Genomic DNA, 17,646 nt, shown 5'->3' on the forward strand with positions numbered 1-17,646 from the left:
TCTAAGGCCTGTAGCTTTAGTCATCCTAGCTGGCGTTCGGCCACTGCCCGCAGCTTCAAGCTGTCCAGCTCCAGATCTCATCCCAAACATCGTCATCGCTCCTCACCACCCGTTCCTGTTGCGTATCTTCAGGCTCCTATACTTCTGTCTGGGCCAAACTGTGGAGGCTCTGTACACCGGATTCATTCTTTCGACTCGTCCACGGCATTCCCCTTTGACTTCGCTTGCCCGATAGCGTCATCCCTCTATCCGCCATGGCGCTGGACAACTACTATCGGAATAAGATCGAGAGCATGAAGCTCGAGATTATCCAGGGCCAGGCAGTTCTTCGACGTCTAGAGGCACAGCGCAATGACTACAACTCGCGAGTGCGCCTGCTACGGGAGGAGCTCGGTCTGCTCCAACAACCCGGCTCGTACGTCGGCGAGGTGGTGAAGGTGATGAGTACGAAAAAGGTGCTGGTGAAGGTACACCCAGAAGGAAAATATGGTAAGGGATTATGATTCACTCGCTTAGTTTCGGACGATCGGACGTATTTCTAACAAAGGCTCTTTTCCTCTATCTACAGTGGTTGATATCGCAGACGGCGTGGACATTGCCAAGCTCACTGTCGGCAAGCGCGTGGCCCTGCTCTCAGATTCCTACAAGTTGGAAAAGATGCTGCCATCCTCAGTCGACCCGCTCGTATCCCTGATGATGGTGGAGAAGGTTCCGGACAGTACATATGATATGATCGGTGGATTGGACCAGCAGATCAAGGAAATCAAGGAAGTGATTGAGCTGGGTCTGAAGCACCCAGAGCTGTTTGAGTCTTTGGGTATCGCACAACCGAAGGGTGTCCTGTTGTACGGCCCTCCCGGTACCGGTAAGACGCTGCTGGCTCGTGCCGTGGCTCATCACACGGACTGTCGTTTCATTCGTGTCAGTGGATCGGAGCTGGTGCAGAAGTACATTGGTGAGGGTAGCCGCATGGTGCGAGAGTTGTTCGTCATGGCCCGAGAGCACGCTCCCAGTATCATCTTCATGGACGAGATTGATAGCATTGGCTCTAGCCGGATAGACTCGGCGGGCGGTGGTGACTCGGAGGTGCAACGGACCATGCTGGAACTGCTGAACCAGCTGGATGGCTTCGAGCCCACCAAGGACATCAAGATTATTATGGCCACGAATCGACTGGACATTCTGGACCCGGCCTTGCTCCGCCCAGGGCGGATTGACCGGAAGATCGAGTTCCCTCCCCCATCGTGAGTGGCTGTCCAAGCTCCCTCTGGCTTTGAAGTCTTAGTCTTCACGTGCCGTGTTATACGTATACTAACACATTTCCCTTTCCTTTCTACTTGCAGTATCGAAGCCCGTGCCGATATTCTACGAATCCACTCGCGGTCGATGAACCTGACGCGCGGAATCAACCTGAGCAAGATTGCGGAGAAGATGAACGGGTGCTCTGGTGCGGAGCTGAAGGGAGTCTGCACAGAGGCCGGCATGTACGCCTTGCGCGAGCGGAGAGTGCATGTTACGCAGGAGGACTTTGACCTGGCGACCGCCAAGATTCTCAACAAGCACGATGATAAGGAGGTTGCGGTGTCGAAGTTGTGGAAGTAAACCAGGACTGTTTCATGGGTGAGAAACTGCAACCTCTCCCAAGCGCCAAGCGAGGGCGTGCAGCGTTCATCCTGGGGAAGACCCCGACCTTGAAAGGGGGTGATCGACGACCTGTACCACTAGTTTTTAATCCTATCATTTCCGTCCGAATTTGAAATGCATTGCATAGTGGTGTTACGGCGTGTGTTGGCATGAAACGGTCAGGATGGAGTGTAGAGAGGAGATAGAGGGTGGTATAGCGTGGGGTTCTATAAGTTTGCAACAACCAGGAAAGTTCAAAATCATCTCATCAGCCATACTTTGAAAGCCAAGTTGATGAATAGTGTCCTGGTTATCTAGAAAGACGGTTCAAAAGACATTCAGAAAGATCTGTTAAAGACATATAGTTGAAGCGTATTAAATGGTCCTTTTTCTTGGTCTCTAGATTCAGACTTTTGAACTACCACTGTATACCTTGGCACGGGCAACGGAACGCATCGTGCCGTGCTCTAATTGGGAATCATGTTAGTAGATTGACCGTTGGGACGCTTGGAACTACTCAACTGGGCGAGATCTGTAATGAATAATGCTGTAAGTAGGTACGGAGTACTGGACCTACCAGTAACAGCTACAGTAGCACTCGCCAACCGTTAGTCCTACCACTAGCAGTACAGTATCATCGTGCCATGTATAACTAACTTGTTAAGTTACTAAATATCATTACTCATAAACCACAGCCATGGTCATACTCATGACAATTTTTCCGGCCATCAGCTGCATAATTTCCCCGGAGGATAGATGCCCGTTGACCGTCCCCTCCACAATTTGCCTTCAAGCCTCCGACAGGAAACATCGCTCACCGGGCGGCTAAAGTGGGACTAGGGGCGGGAGATCTTGTTTGAGCGGGCATTCGATGGACGCAAAGTGTAAGCCACCGGTAACCCTGCGCAGCCCACCTTCGCGTTAGAGGGGGGGGGGGACTTGAACATGTCCAGAGTCGGGCTGGGCCCCAATTGGCTTGGCTTGTCATCCCTTCCCTTCCGTCTTAGCCACTCGGCTAAGTTGGATCGGTTAACTTGGATTTGAGGAGCGATGGTGCAATGCATACTGGGATTGGGGGAACGGGAGTCAGCACGGGGATATAATCGTCCGTGTTGGTTTTTTTATTGCTAATTCATGTGGGATGGGCGGATGGCGGAGATATCTTCATTCTTTCGAACACTCTATAGAAATATAAGGGAGTACTTTAGGTAGGAGTAGTAGTACACTTGGCCCGAGGTCCTTGGCGTGGAACTATAAGCTAAACTATACTACCAGGGCAATAGTACAGAACATTATAATTATCAGTTGCTTATCATCATCGTCACCACCATAGCAATCAAAAAATAGAAAACGATGATCTCTCCCCAAGATGATCGACCGCGTAAAATGCCATCATTTGCTTGGCGAAGATCTCCCCAGCGTCGGCGGCAGTGCAATGTGCATCTTAGGATGACCAGCTATTGTCTTGGCGAGATAACTGCAGTCTTCACAGCATGGTGAGCATCCATTGCCAAGGATCCAAGATTCTTGGGCCTGTGAGTGTGTTTCTAAGGGGTAGGGGGTTGGAGGTTGCACAATTCAGGATAATCCATCAGGTATAACGTGCTTTGGAAAGGAGACGAGTCTCAATCGGTATAGTGGGCAGTACCTAAGTACATGATCTCATAGACGGGGCATTCCTGATGGCGGCAGAGATTCCAGATAAGGATATACCTAGTGAAACTGCATCAATTAGAGGATAGACTGCATCACAATATGTATATAGGTATGGGCCAGGCCTCAGTACAGGATGTACATACATATGGGCAGTCGAAAGGAAAGGGTTCTTCTCCCCCCACGCGCCAAAGCCATTGGACCACGACAGCGGACCCCTGGTCCCTCGCCACTACTGGAAGGGTATCTCGCACTACTTACTGCAGTGATGATAAGCCAAAAGAATAATCAATTCGAGAAGAAAAAGAAGCAAGTGGATCGGTTGCACTGACGCGGCCCAGAAGGATGTCCGCGTGACTGGCGGATCAGTGGGGACCGATTGACAGGCGCAAGAAAAAGAAAAAAAGAAAGGAAGAGAGGATGTACAGCACTCTGTGGTAGATTTGAGGAATTAGCTTAGGTATCGTGGGATCGTGGTGATAGGGGTATTAAGTAGAGATTTATCATAGTATACACTCAAAGTATAACTTTTGGAGGGTATGAAGTGTGTAGAGTTGGTAGTTAGCGTATTTGTAGCTTAATAAGTAGCATGACTTGGGTATACTTTGTAGGTAGAGACAATAGCCTTGAGCCAAGGACCCCTTTGGACCCGCCGCCAAGTCTTTCTAGGTACCGAGGACTTGTTCCCTTTCTGATTGTACAGTATGGAGACAGGAGAATCTCTTGAACCTGCCACGATCTTGATGGGCCCACTCCCTTGTTTAATTGGACTCTTTCTGTTTTTTATTCTTTTCTTTTTCTTCCGTCTGTCTGACCATAATAATCCAGGCTCATCAATCATCTCCTCCGTACAGAGTCCATACTGTACATTGAAGTATAAGAACCCACCCGAGACCCCCGGACTTGCTGCATTCGGGCCTCCCGAACTGTCTTTTTTAGACTTCCCACCGACCACTTTGACCGACTGTTCCGCCAGCCTGTACCCGGTTACATTGCCAGATTACTACTCACCTTCTATACTCCTGTCCGTTCCCATTCGGGCACGTCTTATCATTACTCAATTGAATAATCCAATTTCTAAACTTCCCCCCTCCCTCTCCCTTTTGGACTACTCCACCCCGGATCTCAGTTTCCGTCTCCACTGGAGCTTTATTGGTCTGGTCCCCCGTTTCTCCATACAATTGCCATCCCCCATCTGGACGGAGGACTGGAATCTCTCCGCGCATTCGTCCTTCTGACTCAAACGGTGATCCGATCCGGTCAATTTCAACCGCCATTTTATCATTTTACCATTTTATCCGTCCTGACTTCTGCTCCTTGTCCGATTTCTTTTTTTATTTCTTCCCCCCCCCCCCACCCCCCATGGTGCTTGTGGATCCACCCTTTGTTCGTCGTCAAACCCTTCTGAAGTCTGAACTATAAAGGACCGGACTATGTCCGACGATCTTTGGGTTTCTTTGGTCTCCGCGATTCATCCCACTCCCAACTCCGACACCATGCCCGCCCTTCTTCAATCGACCATTCACCTGCTCGAGTCCGAGCTGGTCAAGGCTCGCGCGGCCCTCCAGGAAATCCATCCTCATGCGCCACTCTTGCGCATCGGCGATGAGGTCGCCGTCGGCGCCATGGCCGCTTATCGCCAGAATCTAATCAGTCGCGCCCCAGATTTCTATGGCTCCCGACGATTGACCGCGAAGGAATTGGGCCTCGAGCCTGTCGTACGAGAACTCCCGGTGGAGCAGATTGCACCTGCAGAGCCCATTCCGCAACCCAAGCCTACACCCAAACGACGAGCACCGCTAGAGGACATGCTCACCAACAGTCTGATCCTCGATCATATGTCACCGTACCTGGGTGCACCCTCGCTGATGGCCCTGGCTTCAACCTCGCGACTCCTCTATAATATGATTACGGGCACTCCCTATGTGTTCAGGCATTTGGACTTGACCCGCTGCCGAGGTGCGCAGCTATCCAACAAATCGGCCAAAGAGGATGACATGCAGACGGAGGATGAGATATACTCTGCTCCATTGCGGCGCATCTTTGGTAGCCTTGAGAAGCGGTCTATCCTACAAGATGTACGCACACTGGTCCTGGACGGTCTTTCGGTCCCAGCCGACCTGATTGCGGACATTATCCTGACCGATCGATTCAATGTCAACATCCTATCTATTCGCGAGTGCCAGCACCTCAATGAGCGCAAGCTGATCCAAGTCATTCAACATGCCGTTCGTCCCACTCGCCCAGAGGGAACCCCGAAAGTGAAGGGAATCTATCATTTCTCCCCAATGCATAGCCCACCGCGCACTGCAGTGCGACGTCGATACCGTGACTGGTGGGGGTCCCGGATGAGCAGCTCACGAAGTTCCAGCCAGAGCCCGTCAAACAGCTCTTCAGACAACGAAGAAGAGGAGACAGAAGCCACAGTGGCTCGACGATACCAGCGAAACGAATGGTATACCCCTTCAGGTAAAGTGTTCAAGCGCAGCCTGGACGAAGGCTGGGCACAAACCATCCAGAAATGTGAGGGCATCATTGCTTTCGACGCAGTGTTATGCCGCGGACCACGCCATGATGTCAACCTCTACTCCAACGCAGATGATGAGAACCCCGCCCCCGAGGGCCGCTTACTTGGCCCCGCCATCGCCTCCGTAGCCCTGGGCCCACGCGGGTGTGATGGATGCCATAGTTCGCCCGAGGGGCCGTCAATCTGGGGCCAGTCGCCAGACACCCAGTTCCCAATGCTGAGTCCCGTGCCTTTGCATGTGTCCAGTGTTGCTGCAGCCAAGCGGCCGGAGCTTATCCCTGGTGAGCATCCCGTCCTGATCGCGCGGTGTACAGACTGCTTGACGGATCGCTGGTGCCACCGGTGTAACAAGTGGTTCTGCTCAAACTGTCTGCCACACCCGCGACACGTCCAGGCCAGCCTCACGCCACATCAGACTGCGATTCGACCACCGGGTCACCGTCCCCACGGGACCGCACCGGCTCAGGTTGAGCAAGAGGTATGTGATGAAGATCTTGATTCCCAATTTTAAGCTGTTACTAACTTTTCTTACAGAGACCCGAGCGAGGTGTGAGCAAAGATTGCTGGGAGTGTGGCCCGACTGTGAGTATTCCGAAAACAGTATAAGAAAGAGTCAAGATGATAACATCTGTCTAGTGTGGTTCATGCAAGCGGAACACCCAACACACCTGCCGGAGCTGCGGTGGCGATTACTGTATCGAGCATAACGAGGGATGCTCGGCGACGATGGTACGTCTAGAATGCAAAAAAACCTAGTGTCTAATCTTTTGATACGGTGAGAGCTAACACATCAACTTAGTGCGACTGGTGCAACACCAGCTCTCGCCACCGAATGCGGAGTTTCCATTAAACCAGGAAGGGCGGCATTGATTTTGGTGCGCTGAACAAATAAGATATAATTCCATGGGATTTATAAGCCGGGTATCTCACCTAGCATGTACATTTCCTTTTTTATTGACTCTAAATCATTTGAGTCCTGTACTCCATACAATACTCCGTATAATCCGGTGACGGTGAATTACACAAAAGAGTTTAGCGTCCCATTATGCGGTCTCGAAACCTCCCCTCTGTTGCTATGACTTAAAGACTTCCCGTCCTCGTTATTTTTCCTACTATCCTTTTCTTTGGCGATTTAGGGGTTTAGATGATATCAGGCATATAGCTTCTCGGGTACGACGGACGATACACGACCAACATCAATCATGGAAGCTCATTGAAGACCAGCGCTGGCAATTCGAGAATCCTAAATTTTATAAACGAACTAAATATATAGATATATAATAGTACAATATAAGAGATTAAATAAAGCTAAAACAGGAATATATAATATATCTTAACTAAGAAGTAATTAGCTAATATACTTGCTAAGAATCTATATTCTCTAATGTATAAAGAACTAAACTTACTAGCTAATCTAAAAGAGATATAGTATTCAATACATATATATACGATAATCTATAAAAAGATATATAGTACTAAGATACCATGTCGCCCATATGTTCTCCGTATGTACGGAGCAGTCGATCACTAATTATAGTGGGGGCGCGGGGAGACTCTTCCAGAACATCCCGCGAGCTTCCCGCGCCGCTCCACGTTTATAATCTTCAAATACTTTCAAGCTCTTCTGCTCTCTCCCCCCCAAATGCCACCCTTCTCTCATTACACCCCTCCACCATGGCGGACAATACTCTCACACTAAACTGGTCCGCCCAACTAGCCGTGACTGCTCCCCAGCACGCGCCCCGCCTACCAGGCGATAAGATCACTCTACCACAGTCCGCACTGGAACAGCTCCTCGCCGCCGCACCGCTTCAACCCGTCTCGACTGCGCCGAACAACGCTCGCGTGCACACGTCTACCTTTGACCCGTTCAACCCACATACGTTCGCCGCCGAGTCGCGAGCGCGCCAGCAGATCGAAGAGCGCCAGCAACAACTGCCCCACCCGTTGACATTCCGTATCGTGAACCCGCAGAATAATCGGTTCGTGTACGCGGGGATTCGCGAGTTCTCGGCCGCCGAGAATGAGGTCGCTCTGAGTGCTATTTTGCGCGAGTCGCTTGGGATATCGGACGATCAGCTCGAGAGCGCTGTTCAGGGACATGTCAATTCCAATGGTGATAATGCGCAGGACGTGTCAATGGAAGGAGACGGGGACGACGTGGAGGGACAACCAGCACGAGCACGAGCCGAACCGGCTGTCGTCACCGTACATGCGAAGCAATTGCCAAAGGGCACGTATGTACGACTACGCCCGCTCGAGGCCGGATATGACCCTGAGGACTGGAAAGCACTGCTCGAGCGACACTTGCGAGATAACTTTACGACGTTGACGACGGGTGAAATCTTGACTGTACCTGGGACACGCAACGAGTCCTTCCGGTTCTTGCTGGACAAGGTGTTCCCCGAAGGTGACGGAATTTGCGTTGTGGACACCGATCTGGAGGTGGATATTGTGGCGCTGTCTGAAGAACAGGCCCGAGAGACACTCAAAAAGCGGCTGGAACGGACAGCGCGAGCTCCCGGCACGACGAGTGGCAGCTCGGTAGGGGGTGAGCTGGGTATTGGAGAGGAGGTGGCTGCTCAAGTGCTAGCTGGCGAATATGTGGATTACGAGCTTCGCGAGTGGAACCGGGAGGATGAGCTTGAGATTGAGCTTACGACGGATGAACCGAATGTCTTTCTTTTCGCAAGTCCTCTTGGTTCGCGTCAACAAGGTCGGCCTCGGACAGATATGCATGTTTGGGGAGACTTTTCCTCGCAGTCTCCGAAGAGGTTTAAGATTCGGCCAACGAACGTCGCTCTCGAGGGGGCGGAAGCTATCTACATCTCTGCATATGCCAGTGCCCCTGACTCTAACGTCGAGTCCTCAACATCAGCACAAAGGCAACTGCCTCTCAAGTATAATCTACGGATAACATCAAATGCTGTGGACACCGCAGATGAGACGGTAGATAATGGAGCCACCGAGGAGCCTCATGCACCAGGCGATGTGCAGTGCAAGAATTGTCAACAATGGGTCCCAGAGCGAACACTCGTCCTCCACGAGAACTTTTGTCTACGAAATAATATACTCTGCCCGCAATGTGGCAATGTCTTCCAAAAACGCTCCGCCGAATGGGAAAACCACTGGCACTGCCCACACGACTCCTTGCACGGCAACGACGCCGCAAGCAAACAAAGTCACGACTCAATATATCACAAACCATACACCTGCCCAGACTGTCCAGCTCAAGTCGAAGGCCTCCCCAACCTCGCACAGCACCGAACAACCGAGTGCCCCGGAAAACTAATCCTCTGCCAATTCTGCCATCTCCTCGTGCCCCAAAAAGGCGACTCCGATCCCGACCTCCACGATCCGGAAGTAATGCTCTCAGGCCTAACACCCCACGAACTAGTCGACGGCGGTCGAACAACAGAATGCCACCTCTGCAGCAAAATCATCCGCCTCCGAGACATGAACACCCACCTCCGGCACCACGATCTAGAACGCGTATCCCGACCACCACCACGTATCTGTCTAAACCAGAACTGCGGCCGCACACTCACCAGCACGGGAAACAAATCCCTCGGTCTATGCAATATCTGCTTCGGACCTCTATACGTCGACACATACGATCCAGAAGGCAAAGCGCTCCGCCGCCGAATCGAACGCCGCTACCTCTCGCAATTAATGACGGGCTGCGGGAAACCCTGGTGTCAGAACGGATTCTGCAAGACCGGCAAGCAGAAGACGACAACTGGGACCGTGGCAGCGATGAGCGTGGCCGATATCACGAAAGTGATACGCCCGCTCGTCGAGCCCGTTATTGTCAACCCGGACGTGGCTAATACCGCGCCTTTCTTTTTCTGTACGGATGAGACAGGCCAGCATCGTCGGAATTTGGCGGAGATGATTGCTGCCGAGGGCGTGGCTGGGGTGGGGAAAGCGTATGAGTTGGCGTGGTGTGTGGCTGGCGCAGAGGCTGCTGGTGGCGATTTGGAGAAGACCAGAGAATGGCTGGGCAAATGGGCGCCAGCTAGGGGGGAGACTGCGACTTGATATTGGTGCAGTCGTGGGTTGTTAATAGATGAAGATCTTCTTTTATCTTGTCTGCTTGGTAAATTATCCAAGCTATACTTCCGGGTTTTGTCTCATCTGATCTGGATCATAATTGCGTTGCATTATACAAGGATGTGAACTGGATACATTACAGGAGTTGGGGAATTTGAATAGAAGAAGCGCTGACGAGTTCTAATGAAGATGAAATGCATAATGATATATATAACACATGGTGCTAGTCTCGTAATATTCATGATTAAATGCAAGCAGAAAAGGCCCCTGCCAAACTTCGCAGGGAACAAGTAAATTCCCTACACAACCCCCCGTCTAGCCCCAACCCATCCGTGTATTTCGCCATACCCCCACGAGCAAAACTAAAAGGCATGGGGGAATTCGAAAAGGAAAGAAAAAGAAAGAACACCACGCTTTTGCAAGACACTGCCACGGTACTGCTTTACGCAGCACCCGTCTTCGCAGCTAGCGAGCCCGTCCCCCGAGACGAGAAGATGCCCATAATACCAAACACAACATAGAACAGCGCCAATGGGTACGCTACCAAACCACGCATACCACTCATACGTGCCACGGCACAAAACATACCCGACGAGCTATACGTGCACCAGCCCACCGCCGCAGTAGTCAAAAGGTACCCGAACAAGGTATCCATCGGAATCAGGATACCGATCAACGCAGTCAAGACAAGCGGCAAGAAGCAATAACCCAGCACGCTCGCGGAGCGGGGGAAAGTCAAAGTAGCAGAGAAATGGCCAGCAGCGGAGGCACCGGACAGCGAGGGCTTGTGGTGGGGGTTGTAGTTTGCGGGATCGCCGGCGTTGGGGGGTGCTGCTGCGTCCAGAACGGGGGACATCAGACTGAGGATAAGGTGGAGGGCGACGGTGCCGAAGACAGCGACGCCGTAGATGTAGCCGTAGAAGACTTTGCCGGAGAGGAGGAGGAATGTGCCGTAGAGGACGATGTAGAGGAGGGCGCCGTAGAGGTCGCTGTCGTCCATGAGGTGGTTGTCGATTGAGGCGAAGGGGTTGAGGACTGTTAGGGTCTGGGTGGGAGTTAGTTTTGATATCTTGTAATGCCACGATTGATCGAGTAAGGTTCAGATCGAAGGGGAGCTGATCATGCCGCATGGGAATGTCCAAGTAAGAAGCCAATCGAGGTATGTACTTCTTGTAGGTCCCTGGCGCATTGCAACTCCCTCCACTCTCTCCTTGAAACCAAAGGCTTCGCCGCAATTCAACTAACCTTTGTCCGAATATGCCCAAAGTTCACACCCAACTCCTCCAACAATGGCGGTTCACCATCATAACCCTCCGTCCCAAATGCAGCCAACCAACCCGTGCGCAAACCACCCTGTTCCCCCATCCTCCCACTCACACCTGCCGCGGGAGACCCGAAGCCTCCATAGGCGGCGCCCACCGGATAAGCTTGGGCAGAGGGATTCGATGCGCCGCCAAAACCAGCACCATAGGAGGCTTGTGAGGGAGTTGTGTGGCCGGAAACTGAGGAGTAGGACGAGGGGAAGAACTGGAGATTCTGTGCGTTGGCTTGGGGCGCGTAGCCCGGCTGCTGCTGTTGATTGGAGTAGTACTGAGCCATTGCGGCTAGATTGGCGAGGAGTCAAGGCTGATGTGTTTGCTCTTCAATGAGTGTAGGAGAGTGAAAGGGACTGGCGCGGGGGGTTTGATGTTGGCAATGGGAAAGCTGGGAGAGCTTGAGATGCTCCAGCCAGCTGGCGGTTGCCCTGATGCCTGCTGAGTCAGCCCCGCACCTCCAGGCGGACCCGCGCGAGTGAAGTATACGAGGCTAAACATTATTATTGAGGGAAATATCTGAGCAGAATCCATAACTAGTAGATGTTGTAGACACAGTGTATGGCTTTTGATGTAAACTGAGAAATAAGGTATAATTTGACGCCGCTAAGGTCTAATAAAAGAAATGTGTTTCTACAGGAAGTTGATGCCAATTCCCAACTGCAGGCCCTTGCGGCCCTCCTCGCCCTTCCGCAAAACCAACGGCAGAGAGAAGTTGAGCTCGAAACGCGCTACTGGGTGGGCATATACGATACCCACGCCGGCAGCGATGCTAGGAAGGCCAGTTTGCAGGTCCTTGACGGTTGAGATCACGGCATCCTGCACCTCACCGTTGGTGGTAGGTGCAGCCTTCTGGGACGTGCGAAGGGGCAACAGGCGGCCGCCGTTCATGAAGAGTTGCAAGCGCAGGGGCTTGTCAGCGCCTACGCGGGGGAGGGGGAAGAGCAAGTTGGCGCTACCGGCAGCGTACACGTCACCACCGAGAGCATCGACGCCCTCACGAGGGCCAAGCCCGCACAGACGGAATCCGCGAACATCGGTAGGCCCACCGAGGAAGAAGCGGTCATTGATGCGGGAGAGCTGGGGGCGTGGATCAGAGTCCAAGCCCAGGGGGAACAGAAGACCAGCACGGAAGCCGGTGGTGAGGCTGATCCCGCTATCGCCCTTAATTCCAGGAATCGGGATGGGGAGGGCGCCTTGGGTCTCGATCTCTGACTTCCAGAAAGAGACATCACCCTTCAACGGGCCCCAGCCAGCTACCTCGTTGAAGATCTTAGCGTAGTAGCCGCGAGAAGGAAGCATGGCATTATCACGCTGGTCATTGATCCAGCTGTGGAATATGCTGCTCTTCACGTTGTCACCTGCATCCGCGCGAACAGTAGGAGAGGCGTTCTCCGCCAGACCAGTGGTTTGCCTCCAGAACCCATTGTAGCCCAGTTCGTGGCGGTGTCCTGATTGCGACAGCCAGCGGAGCTTACTCCAACCGCCCTTAAGCACCTCCTCATGACTTGACCAGGACTTCTGAGTGGAACTGGCGATACCACCTACCTCCAGGCGGAAGTCGGGGTCACACAGGATCGGGGTCTCGAAAGCCGCCTGGTAAGCGGACCGCGTGCGTGTGCCCAATGACGCATTCAAGTTGAGGGTCTCGGCACCACCAAACACATTGCGCCACAAGAGGTTACCGTAGGCCGAACCCTCGGCGTTTCCAAGATCAGTGCCGGTCTTCAAAAGCACCCGGGACTTCTCCCGGGTTGCCAGAAGAACATCGATGTTCCGCAGTCCGGAGGGATCCTTGCTCGACTCATCCAGGTGAACTGCGATTGGCTGTTGGAACAGGTCTATATCCCAAGTTAGATATATCAAAGCAACAATATCCTCCGTATCGTGCCTGGCTCACGAACCAAATCGTCCCAGCTTGTCTGCCGTTGCCGAAATCTCCCGCAATGCCTCGGACAGGGTATAGGGTCGGTCCTTGTTCTCGCTGAGGAGGGGGCTGACGACTTTCTCAAGGAAACCACGTCGGGTATGAGGAGCATTCAGCACCTGAACGGACGAGATCGCGCATGGCAAGGTCGAGTTTTGATCAAGCTGATAACGAAGTTATGGTTAGCCGAAAGCTCCGAAATTCGTTCACGCCAGCATAATTGTTATGCGATTGGTGCTGAGACTAGAAATAGAGATACTCATACCAGTTCTGAAAGACGAGCTTGGGCCTTCTGGAGAATAGCTTGCGTACGCTCGTTCACAGCCTGCTGCTGCTCTTCCAACACCTTCGGATCCTTGCGCTGCTGCAGGCGCTCGAAGATCTGCCGCAATGGTTAGTACGGCGAGACAGGGACAACACATAAGCTGTATTGAAGGGTTTCATACGTCTTCATCGTCGGCAGAGAGGAGGAGGAGGACATTGTGACGGCTGCAATGGCCAGAACCTGTGGTTTCTGGGAGCATTTGATCGCGTGGGAAAACGGAGCTGCACGTGACCTTCAGGACCAGTGCGGCGTAACGGCGACATCTTGCGCATCCCCCGACTCCCGACCCTCGACTCTCCAACACTCTCAACACTCATCGGTCGGTTTTGCGTGCGGTCAGTATTTCTCTGCCACGATTTTCATTTTCTTTGAATTTATTGTTCTCGCAAATCGAAAATCCAGGATCACAATCCTCGAAAATGGCGACAAAGGCAGCTTTCAAGCGGGTAAGTGGCCGGACGTGACTTCCTGTGTAGGCAAATGTCGCAACCTTCTGACGGTCTATACAGCTCACTCGCGAGTACCAAAACATTCAAAAGAATCCACCCCCTTTTATTATTGCCCATCCATCTGAGACAAATATTCTAGAGTCAGTTCATTCGCGCTGTTTATTTTCTCCAGTTTCTCGATACTGACGTCTGCCTAGGTGGCACTATGTCTTGACCGGACCCCCTGGCACCCCATACGAGAATGGACAATACTGGGGTACCCTGATGTTCCCTCCCGAGTACCCGTTTGCGCCTCCTGCCATTCGAATGCACACTCCGAGTGGGCGTTTCCAACCGTCGACGCGACTGTGCTTGAGCATTAGCGACTTCCACCCAAAGTCCTTTAACCCCGCATGGGAGGTCTCGACAATCCTGATCGGATTACTATCATTCATGACCAGTGAAGAGATGACCACGGGCAGTGTCAGCGCCTCCGAGAGCGAGCGCCGAGTGCTCGCCGCGCGATCTCGATGGTGGAACTCGACCGGTGGCGGCTCGCATTCCAGCGCCACCCCCGGTGTGACGAAGACGACCAAGGGAATCAATAATGTCAAGGCGGGAGATGGTGGCCTGAAGTTCCGCACCGAATGGCCAGAGTTAGACCAGGAGAACTGGGCCTGGATGAAGGAGCATCGCATCGATACCAGCACCGGCCAGATCCTCCCGGACCCCAACGCACCTACCAAGTGCTCTCCAGAGACCAGTGCCCTCCGTCGCCGACCTAATGGCAGTGCCCCCGGGATCGGGGCCGTGATGGAAGGGGGACATGTGGCTCGGGAAGCCGGACAGAGTTGGGCTCGACGAAACCGACTGTGGATCGGATTGGCCGTACTGTTCGGTTATGCGCTGCTGTCTCGACTGGTCAGTGACGTACAAGGATGAGAGTTGAGCTGAGGATGCTGGGCTGGTCACTAGACATCTTTTACTGTATTTTGCTTTTGATTTCTCTTCGGCCTTGTCGTTAGCGATTACTGTATTTCTTCTTTGCTTTTATTTTGACAGCATCCCGTGGCGCATTAGAGATATTTTGGGGGGTACGACTTGCTTGATTTTGGCTGCATGCAACGGCGCCTTTGTCCTGAATATTCAATTTGTACCCATTCCTGCTACCTCAAGTAAACTATTTAATTCTCCACGAGTTTCGCGCTCCTCCCAAGAAGAACTGGTCGTTACACCGGACATCACCGGATCTGCCCGGTGGACGAGACGCTCAATCGGGCTGGCGCTCGTCCCCTCCCCCCCCCCCGCAATTATTGTCATCGTAACTACTCCTTTTTTCCCTTCTAAATCCGCCTTCCCCCACACTTCTCTTCTTCATTGGTTTGTGAATGGTCTTGTCGGTTTGCTAGTCTGCTTGATCTATCTTAAGCTGCGAACTTTTTTACCGACCCCTGGCCTTCGGGCCCACGATGGATCAGCTGCAGCCTTACAGCTTTGCGGCGGGTTCTCGGCCTTCCCATTCAGGTTTGTGCTCACTACTTCATGCATTGTCCGAGCTAGACCCACCACTATTTCCTTGGGCTTGGGCGTCCTCGACACTAACGATCTGTGCTTGATGCGCCTGGTCCGCGGTGATGCTCGTATAGAGGAACCTTCGGTGGCTTGGAGCTTGCTTGAGCTTCGTCCGCTGTACGGTGGCGAATTCGTTTATCCTCCTCCGGATTTGCCTTGCGAGGGCCTCATCATCATCTAGTCCTTGCTGGGTAGATGATGTCTGATGTCCAATGGCCCCTGGCAGATCCAACAAGAATAATTACCAGTGGTGAACTATTGATTCAAGCTCATGTACTAAATCTCGAATCCAGATAAAACTTCGAAACCCGCTGCGCCGCTGGATCGTCCATCGTTCACCTTCATTGATCACGACGATGACTTGACGTCCAAGCGGATCAAAGATGCCAGTGCTCGCAAGGCCATCCGCTCCCATGTCATGCGCGATGTGCGCCGTCGAGAGAGGCTGGCTGGCCTGAAACGAACCTCTAAGCGCGACAACGGGGGTCAATCAGCGGCCACGAATTCAAAGTTCATGACAGGTGAAGAGCCCAAGGAGCAAAGACTAGTCTTGAGATCGGCTTCTCCTTCATCGGCCTCCTCATCCGCAATCGACACCGAGACCGGCAGTGGTTATGTTCATTCTAAATCTCGGCGAGGTCGACCCGCGAGATGGAGTGCTGGTTATCCATTGTCGCCTCAATTGAGCCCCAACCCAAGATCACTACCAAACTCGTGGTTCTTTGATCCCTTTTGTTCACTCCCGGGGACTAGTGAGCTACCTTCTATGGTTGCACATTTGGTTTACTACTGTAAGTATGAGCCGGGCTTGTAATATTCATTACCTTCGATTTGATCCGTTCAAAGCTAACAAGACCTCACAAGGGAAATCTGTCTTTGTACCAATGACATTCCCCAGTGAGCTCAATGGCCAAGAATCCCGGGAAGTGGAATTGATGGTTCGATCCTCATTTTCAGACCCTGGAAGCTTTTTCGGTCTGATGACCATGTGCGCGGCACATCGGGCCATACTGTCTGTTGACCGCTCTGATGCATCAAGCTCTGCTCAGTCAAGCACGATTGTCAATGACCCGGATTTCTGTATTATGAAAGCAAAATCCATTCGAGAGATGAACGCCAAGATGCGAGATCCTAACCGGGCATTGAGTAATGAGGCATTCGATACGATCGTGAACCTGCTCACAGGCTCGGTGCGTTCCTGCCTACGATGCTTGAACTTGACATTGGGTTGATGCTAACCCTGTGCAGTTAATTGCTGGTCTATTTGATGAAGCTCGTATCCATCTGACTGGTCTTAAACGTATGGTTGAGCTGCGTGGCGGTATAACGGATGAAAGCATTCGTTCTGCTTCGATGTTGTCTGCAATTATCACGTATGTGCCTGAACCACGCTCTTCTGATGAAGCTTGGCTAACAGCTTGCTCCAGTACCGATGTGAAAGCGGCTTCTGGACTACTGGTCAGGCCAGTTTTTCCCCTCACCTGGGATGCGCAGCCCGTGCCCCCAGATATCCAGCAGCGCATCCAACCTCCAGCTACTTCCCCAGCCCATCAACTTGGGTCTGGGTTCTTCTCTAACATGTTGCTAAGCTCTCCACTCATCCGCATCTTACACGTGATACGCGATATCATTTACTACAGCATTACTGTGCAAACGAAACCCGAAACAATCCACCAGGCTGATAACCACTTTTTCCGAGTGCTGAACTGCGAAGCAGAACATCAGCTCCTGAGTTATATCTATCCTGAAAGTCAGGACACCACAAGCACTTCCCCGCCCACTATAGACAGTCATCCTCTCGAAGCAGTCACACGAGTGGCTACAATCGGCTTCCTAAACAACTTCTTGATCGTCTCTCCTCCATCGTCAGGTCTCGGCCGGGCACTCACAAACCACATCGTCGCTGCCGTGAACAACTGCGAACTCTCCCTTCTTCTCACCATGCCCAAGGAAAACTTCGGATTATTTGCTTGGGCCTTGTTTGTGGGGGCACAAGGATCGGCCGGCCGACCCGAGAGACCCTGGTTCGTGGAACGACTGGCCCGCGTTGTAATTATTTGTGAATGGAAATCCTGGGACCAAGTCTCAAGGATCATGTCGGATTACTTTTATCTTCCAGCTCTCCATGGCATGGAATGGAGGTCTGTATGGAATGAGGCGATGACTGGATACGTGGTCTCGGCGGACGAATCATGAAAGCTAGGCGCTAGATGTGCTATACCAAT

The 17,646-nt window shown here is 52.4% G+C and overlaps 7 protein-coding genes across 7 annotated transcripts; 5 read left to right on the forward strand and 2 right to left on the reverse strand.

Moving 5' to 3' along the window:
• Positions 1-254: 254 nt before the first annotated feature.
• On the forward strand, positions 255-1,602 carry N7458_000378 (proteasome regulatory particle base subunit RPT6; the record flags this gene model as incomplete). Its single annotated transcript, XM_056903772.1, has 3 exons — positions 255-489; positions 569-1,244; positions 1,344-1,602. 3 exons carry the CDS (start codon positions 255-257, stop codon positions 1,600-1,602), a joined length of 1,170 nt encoding a protein of 389 aa, XP_056771539.1.
• A 3,107-nt stretch (positions 1,603-4,709) lies between these two features.
• N7458_000379 (uncharacterized protein) lies at positions 4,710-6,653 on the forward strand (the record flags this gene model as incomplete). The annotated part of the gene is made up of 4 exons (XM_056903773.1): positions 4,710-6,281; positions 6,338-6,385; positions 6,440-6,532; positions 6,603-6,653. 4 exons carry the CDS (start codon positions 4,710-4,712, stop codon positions 6,651-6,653), a joined length of 1,764 nt encoding a protein of 587 aa, XP_056771540.1.
• Positions 6,654-7,477: 824 nt separating this feature from the next.
• On the forward strand, positions 7,478-9,844 carry N7458_000380 (putative ubiquitin fusion degradation protein (Ufd1); the record flags this gene model as incomplete). The annotated part of the gene is made up of 1 exon (XM_056903774.1): positions 7,478-9,844. One exon carries the CDS (start codon positions 7,478-7,480, stop codon positions 9,842-9,844), a length of 2,367 nt encoding a protein of 788 aa, XP_056771541.1.
• Positions 9,845-10,298: 454 nt separating this feature from the next.
• N7458_000381 (transporter YIP1) lies at positions 10,299-11,455 on the reverse strand (the record flags this gene model as incomplete). Its single annotated transcript, XM_056903775.1, has 2 exons — positions 10,299-10,901; positions 11,102-11,455. The coding sequence occupies 2 exons, from the start codon at positions 11,453-11,455 to the stop codon at positions 10,299-10,301; spliced, it is 957 nt and encodes a 318-aa protein (XP_056771542.1).
• A 347-nt stretch (positions 11,456-11,802) lies between these two features.
• Positions 11,803-13,620, reverse strand: sam50 (SAM complex subunit SAM50; the record flags this gene model as incomplete). Its single annotated transcript, XM_056903776.1, has 4 exons — positions 11,803-13,010; positions 13,074-13,260; positions 13,362-13,478; positions 13,543-13,620. The coding sequence occupies 4 exons, from the start codon at positions 13,618-13,620 to the stop codon at positions 11,803-11,805; spliced, it is 1,590 nt and encodes a 529-aa protein (XP_056771543.1).
• A 220-nt stretch (positions 13,621-13,840) lies between these two features.
• N7458_000383 (ubiquitin-conjugating enzyme E2) lies at positions 13,841-14,791 on the forward strand (the record flags this gene model as incomplete). The annotated part of the gene is made up of 3 exons (XM_056903777.1): positions 13,841-13,867; positions 13,931-14,010; positions 14,068-14,791. 3 exons carry the CDS (start codon positions 13,841-13,843, stop codon positions 14,789-14,791), a joined length of 831 nt encoding a protein of 276 aa, XP_056771544.1.
• A 527-nt stretch (positions 14,792-15,318) lies between these two features.
• On the forward strand, positions 15,319-17,617 carry N7458_000384 (uncharacterized protein; the record flags this gene model as incomplete). The annotated part of the gene is made up of 5 exons (XM_056903778.1): positions 15,319-15,373; positions 15,715-16,212; positions 16,268-16,611; positions 16,670-16,794; positions 16,849-17,617. The coding sequence occupies 5 exons, from the start codon at positions 15,319-15,321 to the stop codon at positions 17,615-17,617; spliced, it is 1,791 nt and encodes a 596-aa protein (XP_056771545.1).
• Between the last annotated feature and the right edge of the window lie 29 nt (positions 17,618-17,646).

Source organism: Penicillium daleae (genome assembly GCF_028827525.1).
Source record: "Penicillium daleae strain IBT 16125 chromosome Unknown utg000001l_segment0_segment0, whole genome shotgun sequence".
In the NCBI taxonomy this organism is placed as follows: Eukaryota; Fungi; Ascomycota; class Eurotiomycetes; order Eurotiales; family Aspergillaceae; genus Penicillium; species Penicillium daleae.